The sequence below is a fragment of the Drosophila novamexicana genome, unplaced genomic scaffold (genome assembly GCF_003285875.2).
Source record: "Drosophila novamexicana strain 15010-1031.04,08,12 unplaced genomic scaffold, DnovRS2.1 tig00000009-arrow-pilon, whole genome shotgun sequence".
NCBI classification, from domain to species: domain Eukaryota; kingdom Metazoa; phylum Arthropoda; class Insecta; order Diptera; family Drosophilidae; genus Drosophila; species Drosophila novamexicana.
This window is the reverse complement of record NW_020824766.1, coordinates 3,493,848-3,506,408: the sequence shown is the minus strand read 5'-3', so window position 1 is coordinate 3,506,408 and position 12,561 is coordinate 3,493,848. Positions and strand designations below refer to the sequence as shown.

At 42.0% G+C, this 12,561-nt stretch overlaps 1 protein-coding gene across 1 annotated transcript; it reads right to left on the bottom strand.

The window, feature by feature from the left end:
- Nucleotides 1-7,536: 7,536 nt before the first annotated feature.
- Nucleotides 7,537-12,223, bottom strand: LOC115767930 (ecdysone-induced protein 74EF). The gene is made up of 3 exons (XM_030712305.1): nucleotides 10,755-12,223; nucleotides 9,159-9,230; nucleotides 7,537-8,794 (listed from the first exon to the last, which is right to left on the bottom strand). The coding sequence occupies exons 1-3, from the start codon at nucleotides 11,562-11,564 to the stop codon at nucleotides 7,976-7,978; spliced, it is 1,701 nt and encodes a 566-aa protein (XP_030568165.1). The 5' UTR covers nucleotides 11,565-12,223; the 3' UTR covers nucleotides 7,537-7,975.
- Between the last annotated feature and the right edge of the window lie 338 nt (nucleotides 12,224-12,561).

Genomic DNA, 12,561 nt, shown 5'->3' with positions numbered 1-12,561 from the left:
TCTGTTTATTTTTCAGTTTTATGCCCATATGCGAAAACAAGAGCGCCAAAATAAATAAAATCATAAAGAAAACAAGTTTCACTGCACCACTCGAGAGTAGGCGACTCGCAGATACCCTCTAAAATGAATTACTGTTTCTTCACAATTACTAGATAGCTCCCCTTTACGAACACCCATAAATCCCCCTTGAGTTTGGTCTTTTTATCGATAAATTGAAGCACAATTTATCTTAGTGGCAAAAAGTTAACATGAGGAACCATTGCAGGTGCTTCGTGAGGATTACAAAATCTGTCGAAATAAAAAAACAATATAAATAACAATCATCTTTAATGTGTAGGCATTGTCATTTTATCAATACATTTTTAACATGAGAAGCTCATTGTAAGTGCTTGTCAAGCTTTAAACAAGCGGTTTCAATAAAAAATCATTACGCAATTTCAAAAACCATCTTGAATTGGAATTTTTGTCTTTTTATCGATAAAAAAAAAAGCACATTTTATCTAAATGACAAGATGCTGCAATGAGGAGCTCATTGTAACTTTTGCCTTGACTTTAAACTTAATTTTTTATCTATTTATTAATATATATATTTAATGTTAGTAGCTAAAAGTTAACATGAGGAGCTCATTGTAAGTGAATGTTAAGGCTTAAAGAAGCTGTTGCAATTACAATTAAACTAGTTTCGAGCTATCAAGTACTTAGTTGAGTTTCCGGGTGCCCTTTTAAAGGGTACAGAGTCCATTTATTCAGCTTGCCGCGATTGCCAACATTATGAAACTTGACCTAGACGGCAATAAGGGGCTTTATCAGCGTCGCACGCGTGCCGCCGGCTGCTGGGGTGTGAACCGGCGACCAAGCAGGGGCTGGGAGCTGTCACTGTGACTGCGACTGCGACAGAGTGAAACTAGCCCAGCCCCAAGCGCCAAGCAGAGAGAGGCTTTGCCGTTCCGTTTCCCTTGCCCCGCTGGGTTTTGTTTGTGGACACGTTTTGTATTTATAGAAATAATCAAAAATTCAACGCGAAATCAATATTTGACATGGCGTTTAGTTTAACCGCGACACGCCCCGCCCCGCCCAGCCCCGCTCCGCACCGCGCCAGCCGCTTGTTATTATTTATTGCGTTGAAAAGTTTCATTATCAAAATGTTGTTCACTTTTTCTCTTTACCTTTTCCTTTTATTTTTTTTTTATTATATTTTTCGTTTTCTACAATTTACATGAGGCAGCGTCTGTTGTTGCCGCTGCAACTTTGTTGCGGCTGCGGGTGCAGCGGGGAGTTGGGGCCTCCAACTGGAGCTGCTGCCGTTGCCGCTGCTGCTGCTGCTGCTGCTGCTGGTGAAATGTAATGGCCGCAACCGAAAATAGCAGCAGCAGCAACGGCAGCAGCAGCGGCAGCAACAATGACAGCAAATGGCAGTGTAAAAGTTTTTGTTGATAGCAGCCAAGTGGAGGACAGTGGAACCGGCTCATGAATGCCGCATAAAATGTATTCGCATGCCCCCGAGTGAGTGTGTCCTTTGCATCCTCTGTGTGTGCTTAGAAAGTTGCAGTCTCTAATGGCATTGGATTGGCATTGCCCTGAGATGTTTATGATTTATCAGCTGCGACGTGAGGTCACAGAAGTTGTTGCCAATCGAACTGTTAAGGGCAAAAGTGAAGTCCCACATCCTCGAACCGCACATCGGATATATATGCCTCGCTTCGCTGCCGAGAAAGTATATAATCCAATTCTCAGATAAAATGGGAGATACGTCATAATTATTACACATACGCAGCGTAGGCATTAAACAATTTGTAATGTGCCTTTTAAATTTTATGTAATTTGCAATGAGTATTAAAGTTTTTAAATAAGGACAGAATTACGAACTGTTCTTGCTTTTGAATAATCTACATTTGGCAAGATGAATTTGAAATGAAATGCATTGTTACGCATACGACACGTACGCCCATTCAAAATCTTTATCACTTTTTTCAATGATAGAAAGTTTCTAAATAAGGTTTCAATTACGAGCTATTTTTAACTTTTCTATTAATAAATCTTATCCGATTGCCTAAAATGTAAATTCTGTGAAATATTACGTATACGCCCATTTATAAGATTTATCACTTTTTTAATAGCCCTTATTTTATGAGTGTTAACTTGGATTCTTCACAGTTTTTCTTTTAATAATATATAATTGCTAATAATACATTTTTAGTTAGTTGGATTTTAATTTTAATAATTTATTACGCATACGACGCATACGCCAATAATAAATAATTGTTCGTTTTTTTTCAAAAAAGAGAGTATTAATAAGTCAAATTTTTTATAATATATATTTGCTTGAAAATAATTGTAATTTCTCTGAAAAATTACGTATACGCGCATGGAAAATCCATTTTTTCTTAATGGATATTTATATTAAAGTATTACTCATAATCTGAAATTCAGTAATATTTATTGAAGATTTTATTTGTTGTATATACTAACAAGTTAATTATTTCTAGCCAATTTCGTGTTTAGCCTTAGGCTTTTTGAGGCTCATTTGGGCTATTTAGTCCCACTGTGCGCAGTGCAAAACAAATGCCATGAAAACATTTTAAAATTCAAATCAACGCGATTTTTGTTGTTTCCTTATATTATTTTGCACAGTTTTCAGAGCTGGCGCAGTTTTTGCCTTTTATTTTTATTTATATTTTTAGTTGTTGTTTTGTTGCTGCTCTTCTGTTTCTTTTTTTTTTTTTTAATTTCTGGTCACGTATTTGTTTTGTTTCGTTTCATTTTTGGAAACAATATTGTGCCACGACAATAACACCAGTCGAGCCGGGCTCATGTCCGGGTTAAGGAGTGGGAATCGGCGGAGTTTGAGTGGAAACCGAAGCTGGAGCTGGAGCTGGAGCTGAAGCTGAAGCTGGGGCTGACGACGCTGAAACTGTGGACGGGTCTGCGGTTTGCAGTCGCAGTTGGATTCGGCTCTGAATTTGTGTAATGTGAGGCAATTACTGGAGAAGGCTTTCGAGTGGCTCGTCGTCTGCCAAAATGTTAAGCATTTGCGAGCATTGTGAGGGCTAGGGCATAGACGACGATGCAGCTGAATGCTGCACATGAAATACCCTCGATTAAGGTATATTAACTGTAAATCGATTTCTTATGGCTATATAATCGAATCAACCAGTCAGCTTTCGGATAAGCTATGTCTTATTGATAAGGCAACATCTGTACCAAGTTTCATCTGAATAGCTGCACAGGAAGCAGAGTTCACTTGGATTGTAGATAGACTGATAGATGTCCGGTATGGGAATAGGCTCGACTTTAGGATAACCTGTTTCCGCATTCAAAGGAAACATTCATTCCAAGTTTCATCTGAATAGCTTCACAGGGAGCAGAGTTCACTTGGATTGTAGATAGACGGATAGATGGGCGCTTGGACATAGAATCAGCCAATCAGCTTAAGAATAACCTGATTCTACATGAAAAGGAAACACTCAAAACAAGTTTCATCTGAAAAGCTTTACAAGGAGCAGAGTTCACTTGGATAGTAGATAGTTAGACGGAAAGATGGGCATATTTTCTGCATAGACTCTGCTGCAAATAATAGTTAATATCTCTCGCTTCATCATGCCCTGTTATCAAATACTTTTACAAACAGAGGGTATATATGAGCTGAAATTTATTTTTGCGCAGCCGAACAGCAAATATTTTTGGTCTTTATATTTGATTTTTCTGGGTCTGCATCTGTCTCTGGGCATAAATCGTCCTTCTATTATGGCATTCACATTTGCAAAATGCGAATACGTGATCTTCGCCTTATAATTACTCTCCAGCCTTCCAGACTTCCAGCTCTCCAGTTGTCGAGTTCTTTTGGGCTCTTTTTTGTTTGTTTTGCTTATTTCTTCTGCTTCTTCTTCTTCTTTGGGCCGCCAGTATATGGCCGTAATTCTTAATGGCCCTGGCACATTTGTCTGCCATTTCGTGCATTTAATGATTTTTATTTTTTACTTCTCCCATCTTTTTTTTTTGGTTGGTTCTCTTTTGTTTTTCAGTTTTATTTTCTGGGCAATTTGATTTGAATGCTGTGCTATTGTTCGGCTTCTGCCATTATTAGTCTCATGAATTTAATGGGCCTTTAATTATTTCTTATAATTTTAAAGCCATTATGTCGGCTTATAAGACAGCTGACAAAAATGAGTAAATAAATAAAAAATATAAAAATATGAATAGTTAAATGGCAAAAAGTGTCAAAACTTGTCTCTCAGATTGAAAGCCAAAATCTGAAGTGATCGCCAGCTTAAAATGTTTGTTAAATTTAGAGACTTTTATCAATAATAATAGTTTGTGGGTTCTGTTTAAGCGAAATGCTTAAATAAATCTAGGTACTCTGGGAAATTATAGGGAACGCTGAGGTTTATTAAGGATGAGTCCAACTCTGAGTCTAATTCTGAGCTGCTTATGGAACTAGATCTTTTGTTCGGAGCGATTCCTATTTGTAGTTCCTACAAAAAAACAAACAATAATTTCTTTCTTTTCGATTTTGTATATTTTTTGAAACTTTTGATTAATTGATTAATGTTTCTGCTGCTAATTTTCATATTCCTGTATTGGAATAGAGTTTTTCTTCGATGAGAATTATAGTTATTATATGCTATCCTCCAGTTATTTGTCCTTAGTCCTATAGTTATTCCTTTTAATTTCTGCTTATGATTAATCTATGATAAATAATTGAGGGATAGTCGTAGTCGTATTATTGGGTTGTTCTGCCTTCTGGCGAGAGCTCGAGGCACTTTAAGGCGAACTGAACTTGTGCCAACTTGTTCAGTTGCATTACCTGTCCGCTGTCCCTTTGGAGCAACAAATTAGCTGCAACAGCAACGCCTTCTGCCTCGCTTAGCCGTTGTTGCAACATCCGGTAGTTTGTAGAGCGTGGCAGGGAGGGGGGGAAGTCGCCTCGTAGCTCGTAATTTACGAGCCAGCAATCGCAGACGACTATCGTAATGGCTGGTAACAGCATTTGTGCATTTTGTTTAGCCATAAATCATATTGGTAATGCAACAACAACAACAACAACGACAACCAGACTGGATAGCCCCCTCTCAACTCCCCTACCCCCTTGCCCAGTTCCAGTCGCAGTCTCAACTCGTGCTGCCCTTTCAGAATGCACTTGGACAACATTGTTGAGCATCGTCTGCGACGCAGTTTCTTGACTTACTTTTTTCTCTAACTTCTTCTTCCTCTAGTTATTGTTGTTGTGAAACGCTCTTGGCTAATTGATTTACAACACTTTCCAACCTTTCCCAATACTAACTGACACCAGCAGGGTTCTTAACGCCTCTGTTGTTTTTTACCCTGCCTTATATAGTATAGATATATAGCTCTACATATATATGTATATATATATCTTTATCAAACTCGAGAGCTGCGTAGAGTGGGGCGCGGGTGGGGAACTTGCTCAATGCTTGATTGTGTGACAATCGTAGGGGCATGTACATAGACTTGTGTGTCGCTTATCAACACTGTTATTGTACAATACTGCAAACGTGTGTGTGTGTGTGTGTGTGTGTGTGTGTGTGTGTAGAGTGCTGGCTCCCTGGGGCCTCATCGTTTGGCGCGAACTGTTTGCGAAAATAATTTATGGCAAACTGTTGATTGTTGACATGGGGGCCCCAGAGCTCAAGTTAAAGCCTCGCAGTCTGCCCGTGTGTGTGTGTGTGTGTGTGTAGAATTTATCATTAGTTTTTATATGTATACAATTTGATGTTGCTTTCAGCTTCGCGAAGCGAAACCAAAACGAAACGCGACGAGCAAAACAAAAGCCCCCAAACAAACGACAGCTGCTTGGGGCCTGTTGATGCTTTTCAAAAACATTGCGTCATTTCTACAGCCGACTGCCCCCGGCTCCACTTCTCCACTTCTCCACTCCTCTGGCCGCAGACCCACCCGCTGACGATCGGAGCAACATGTCGAGGCACGTTGCTCTGGCGCTCGTTTCCTAGAAAATCGCCGCAAATTCTACGAACTGGCGCACTCGACGCAACGTCAGTTGTGATGGGGGCATACTATGTACTCGATACTTGTGGGCAGGCATCGATACTCTGTTTAATCGTTTACGATTGCCCGCATAGAACTGTGGGCTGGTTCTAATTGGAGTTCAATTAGTACCTAATACTGTGCCTGGCTCGACTAGCAGTTACCCTGTACTCAGATTCCTTAGTATTTATCTTTAAATAGAACTAGCTACATAATGTCTAGTATTTGTTGGAGCTAGTTCCCTCATTGGAGTTCCATTTGTTGAATCGAATGAACCTCTTCATTGGGATCTCCTGAAAACAATGTGGCCTTGAGCTAGATACTAGAGTGCATAGACGAGTCTATTCAACATTTCTTATCAGCTGACGTTTATTTCTAGCTCTTATCAATGGGTATAAAATGAATTTGCTTTGATTTCGTGCTCGGCAAGGGGTGTACGTGCCCCAGCCTCAAGGTTAAGTGCGATTTGTTTGTTTCCAACACAGTTCAAACTATATTTGATCACCATGCAATATTTATCTGAATATAATATATATTCCTAATTATATTGCAATACTTAAGATTTTTCGATTTTTGTTTTGTTTCGTTTTGTTTTTGCAATTAATAATTTTGAATGCTTTTCAGGCAATTCTGCCTAAGTAGTTCTTCGTTACACTCGACCGCTTTTCTGATTTATGATCAAAACAAGCAACAATTGTTCCGATGTCATATTCTGAGGCCCGAGCCAAACAGCGAACTCCATTGTGCCCCAGAACCCAGAACCCAGAACACAAATTAGGCACGAGTGCTGCGAATAATCGCATTATAAATGCGCAGTAAGCAGAGCTTCGATTCGATACGTAGAGCTCCCGAAGAATGCAGTAGAAACCAGTTGAAACTTGCGGGTCTCCCGCTAGATATTCTCAGGTGCGAACCCCCTGCCCCAGTTCTATTGATTCATTCGGCGGAGTCTTAACCTTCAACCCGTACATGAGCACATCTTAAATGAATTTCGATTTAGGCTGGAGAAGTCGTATGATTTCTCCCTTACTTATCAGATCGGATGCATTTCTATAGGCATTGATATCATTTTCAAAATGAAATAATTCAACAGTTTTATTAGTTAACTCTTGCTCGAATTCAAATAAGTTTCAGTAACAAAATTGTAATAGATACTTAAATATAATTAAATGTTGTTTTTTTTTCATTTTTTATATTTATTTTTTATGTACATCGCGCTTTAAGTGGGAAACATGTGTAAGTATTTATAGCGTTTACATCTGGACATGTTCCCAAAACAAAATTGAATTAAGTTTACAGTTTTTTGTTGCTGATTCAACATGGGCACTTAGTATATATACATTTAAGACATACGTGTGTGTATATACATATACATTCATTTAATGCATATCGATTCATTAATGCATAAGATAACAACTCTTAATTGACTACGAAATAAAGGCACCTGAGTTCAAAGTGTTATTGCCAAATGTAAATAAGGTAAACAAATAAAAAAAATAAAAGATAAAACTCAAAAAATGTTTGCATAATAAAAAAAAAGATACATAAACAAAAAGGGAAATAATAATATTAAACGTATTATTTAATTGATTTGAATTAATGCGTTTCCCTTGGCAAAAAATCAAGTAATATAATAAGAAAGGATTCTCGTGGGTTTTGCTGACTCTTGATTGACTAATCTGTGCGATATCGCTGATATGCGTCTATATAGTATTTATGTACATATATGTATATATATTTATGTTATATTTTATGTATTTGTATAAAAGTACTTAAATGGTCTTTGTCCCTGAATGAAATGCGCTTGGCTTCTAAACCCACCCCTAACTACCCTTAGAATTGTTGGCTCTTGTTGCTTGTTGCTTGTTGCTCTGTTTGCGTTGCTGACTAGTGCGTGTTTCTTCTTCTTCTCTCGATCCGGTCCCTGGTCGGGGGTCGGGTCCCAGTTCCAGTTCCAGGTCTGCCCCGTCGTCTATTGCATCTTGTAGAGCTGCGGCGGCTCCTTGGAGGCCGGCATGCCCTGATCGTACTTGCCCAGCTCCGCCTCGTACAGCAGATTGTTGATCAGGTGCTTCACCACGATCTTCGACTTGGATGTCTTCAGCTTGCGTATGGTGATGGCCACGTACTCACCAAAAACTCCGTACTCATCCACATGGCTGGCACTCAGATTGCTGCTCCCACTTCCATTGTTGTTGCTGATCTTGGGCGTGGCAGCGCTGCTCGAGATGCCGCTGCTCGCCGTTGTCGTCGTCGTCGCCAGCGAGTGCAGCTCCAAGGATGTGGACGAGTGGTGGTTGTTGCTGCTTATATGATTGGCCATGGTTGGCGAGGAGGAGAGATCACGATCACGATCACGTTTTTGTGCCATGTTATTGGAATGTTGTTGTTGTTGTTGCTGCTGTTGTTGTTGTTGATGTTGTTGTTGTTGCTGTTGTGGGTGCCCATTGCCGTTGTGGCTGCTGTGGCTGAGATTGTGGCTAAAGTGTTGCTGGAGCGTATGAAATGCGATCTGATTGTGGTTCATCTGTTGATGCTGGTGTTGTTGTTGTTGCTGCTGCTGCTGCGAGTGCGTTGTGGACTTGATCGGCGTCAAAGTCAGCGCACCGACCACGCCCCCGACAATACCAACGCCCACGCCAGCACTGAGATCACCGCCGCCATCCAGCTCATCCATCTGCGCCTTGCGCTTGCGCGGATTATATGTCAGATCCGTGGGCTTATAATAGCTCGCAGAGAGCGGCGTGCTCGTCTGCCGGTCGAGCATGCCCAGCTCAGGTTCGTGTTCGATCTGTGTTCCAAAGATTAAAGGATGCAAGGGAAAGCAAGAGGGTGGATTGAACTTGGGTTAGTTAACTCTTCAATTGCATTAATTGATAACTGCAAAATCTTAGTTAATCCAGACAATTTACTATTCAAAATATATCCCCATCTAATCCTTAATAATATACCCTGTTCTTATGTGTAAAGCATTTTGTATACAGAATGTCAATAAAGTGTTTTTGCTAACGACAGAAAAACTGTATGTGCATTTTCTCTTTACACCCACGTATATACCCCATAGCTTGTGTGCGTACAGGGTATTTCAGTTAGGTCAATTATACTTATTACAATTAATCGTGTGCTGGACTTAAGTAGTCGCACGTCGTACTCACAATTTCTGTTTTCACATCCTCGGCGCTGATATTGCAATAGCTCTCGCCATCCAAGTCGGAAGAGGAACGCGTCTGCGAAAGAGCGAGCGAAAACAAATCGTTAAAAATTAGCAACAACTGCAACTACAGCTACAAGTACAACTACAACACACTACAACATGGCAAATGTTAAGAATTTGCCAGACAAATAATAATAACAAAATCCACAACAACAACAATAGGCAAAGACGAAGCAACAAAAAATAAAGCAGAGAGAAAAACAAATTAGAGTAGTAATAAAAAATAAATAAATAAATGTGGGCAACAGACACAGACACATGCACAGCCACAGACACACTTTGCACACAGATGACTGCGGCGATTAAATTAGTTAACGGCGGCGGGGCAGAGGCTGGCGACGCGGCGAAGTCAACATTGAAGTGGACCAGCGAGTGGCCAGAGAAACAGTGAAACAGAGAAGCAGACGAATAGACGGACGAGGCGAAGCGAACGAACGAACGAAACAAAAACAAACGCAAAACGCAGCGCAGCAACCAGCTGAAGCTGCTGCTGCTTAGGCGGGTCCATTGCCAGCGCTGGTGGGCGGGGGGTGGGGCAGCCGCTGAGGGGCAGGGTCGGCGCAAAACGTGTAGCTGCCGATTTCTACGGCTGATGCAACACACATATGGCTATTGCTATGGCTAACGTAGCGCAAATCAAAGCCAGTTGACACACACACACACATGCGCACAGGACACACATACTTGCACAACACACGACGCTTATCAAGCGCATGCGACGCAATAGCAGCCAGCGCCACAGCACAGTGACAAATAATTATTGCAAAGTGCCGACGCGATAAATAATATAATAATATATCGATGAATTAATTTGTTACGAAACTAACTCGAAATGGCAAATGAAAGCAACGATTCCTTCTGCAATTGCAGCGCTGAGTGTCAGTGCAGTGTTGCCACCCAATCAATATTTTTGATGTGTTCAATTCTGTGCAAGGGCAAGGCGAATTATAAAACAAAAGGAGTGCGAAGAAATTGTGCAAGTAGCAGTGCATACATATTGTGTTTTGTTTGGCACTAAAATGCTCGTGCCACTGTGCGCCACAGTTTTTGCTGTTGCTGGCTGACGAACCGCTAGACACAGAGCCAGCAGCGTCGGCGCGTGTGCTGCTGCTGTTGCCGCAAAACAAGTCAAACCACTCACGCATACAAGCACACAAGTACACATGCACACATACACTCATTCTCACTGGCACGAAAAGCAAAAGCTTTACCGGAACGACAACAACAAACAAAAAAGAATACTGCAGTTGAGTATGCACGATAGCTAAATACTCTATCTAACTGAATTGGTAATAATATGTTAAGCGAAATAGATTTTAATTTAGTACGATTATGAAAAGATTGCAATAGTATGCGTTTATGTACGTATGTATGTGCGTGCACGTGCTCTTGCCTGTGCATGTCATACAAACATGTCTATATGTACATACCGCATATACTCTGCGGCTTTACAGTGTATAGAGCATAAGGAATGAGAAATAATATGCACAACAAAGTAAAATCAATAAGAAATAGGCAATAGGCAATATGCGCTTACCACAGCAGCTGAGACGACTGCAGCGGCCGCTGCTGATGATGCTGTTGCGTCGCTGCCGCCGCTGTTGGCCGCACAGCCATTGGAATTGGCATCGGAGACCGCTGCATCGGTGTCCATAGTGTGTTCCCGTTCCCTGACGTTGGCCGCTGCTGCAGCGGCTGCCACAGCAGCGACAGCGGCAGCGACGCGAGCAGCAAACTCTTCGTGATGCTGCTGCTGCTGGTGCTGCTGCTCAACCTGTTGCTTGCCAGCAGCTGTCAGCTGTTCCAGATCTAGGCTATGCATCAGCGCCAGTTTATCAGCTGCTTCCGAGTCCAGCAGCGCTGCCGCTGCAGCCGGCTCAACGTCGCCGTCAACGGCGGCATCCAAGACGGCGGCGTCAACGTCGCGTTCACCATCCAAAATAAATCGTATGGCCTCATATGCAAACCACATGGGCTGATAGTGAACGCCGCGGCTGCGTCCGTTGAGCACCTTGCCGTGCTCGCGATGGAAGGAGGAGCGCAGCGATTTGATTTTCGAGCGTATCGAGCGAATTTCCGTGCCATATTTTTGGCTGAGCAGCTTCAAGGCTTCGTATTTGGTCTGCTTGATGTGGTAGCCTTTGGTGTTGGGGTCCCAGAGCACGCGCTGTCGTCGATAATCCTCGATGAAGCCCAAGATCGTTGCGCGCGACCACTCGATGCGGTCCGCGGGCGATGCCAGCGCCGACGGCGACGGCGGCAGCGCTGCGGCGTCCGCAATCAATGCAATGGCATTGGAGTTGGCGTCGAGTTTGTACTGCGCTGCGCTGGCGCCGCTGCTGGACATCGTGCGGAGAAAGTTAACTGTTAAGGAGACGTTGGTGGTGGTGGTGGTGCTGCTGCTGTGACGGTGCAGTGGGTGGTGTGGCTGTGGCTGTGGTTGGTGCTGGTACGGCTGTGGTTGCGCTGGCTGGATGGATAGGCGCGCGCGCGCGAGCGGCTGCCGGAGAGAGAGAGATAGATAGAGAGGAAGGTAGCAAAGAAGGTAAACGCAACGCAACGCAAAACGCAACGCGACGTAAAAAAAAGCGTCCACAACACGTTGCTTTTGACTTTCGACTGAGGCGGCGGCGGCCGCGGCTAGCGGTTGTGTGGCAGAGGAAGCGTAGCGGCAGCGGCAGCGGCAAGTGTGGCGGCGGCGGCGACCAAACGGCAGCTCAGCTGCACTTTGTGCGAGAGAGCGCGCGACTGAGCGATGCACAGTGGTACACAACTGACATGCAATTTACCAAAATGCTAATAACTTGAAATAATGAAATTCTTTTGGATTGAATAATCCAAAATTCATATGCATAGAGCAGAACTTTTTCAATAAAATGTAAGCAAGACACTAAAATCCTCTGACTTTTTGATTTTTTTATAATACTGAAACCTTAAATATGAAAAGAAAGTGTTCTTTTCAATGTACATTTAATTCGTAACTAGTAGTTGATATGATTACTTGGAAACTCTCTTTAAAATGAAATTTTAAAACAATTTGCCAAATCTGTTCAAGATAATTATTTGTTATAATTTTTATCATAATACGAATAATATTATAGCAATATTATATAAATACCAAATTAGTATTTATTTAAAATGGGGTTGAATAAATAAAAAGGGAATATAAATTGAAAGATAATAAGTAGGATAATAAACTGCAATCTATGGATCGTTTACCACGTGGGTTCAGCTTTTGTTCGCCAGCGCGTACCACTGTGCGACGTCGCTTCGTCCAAAATCAACGCAAAGGTGTGCGACTCTGTGTTTGCTGTGCTTGTGTTGGTGTAGGCACACGTACGGGC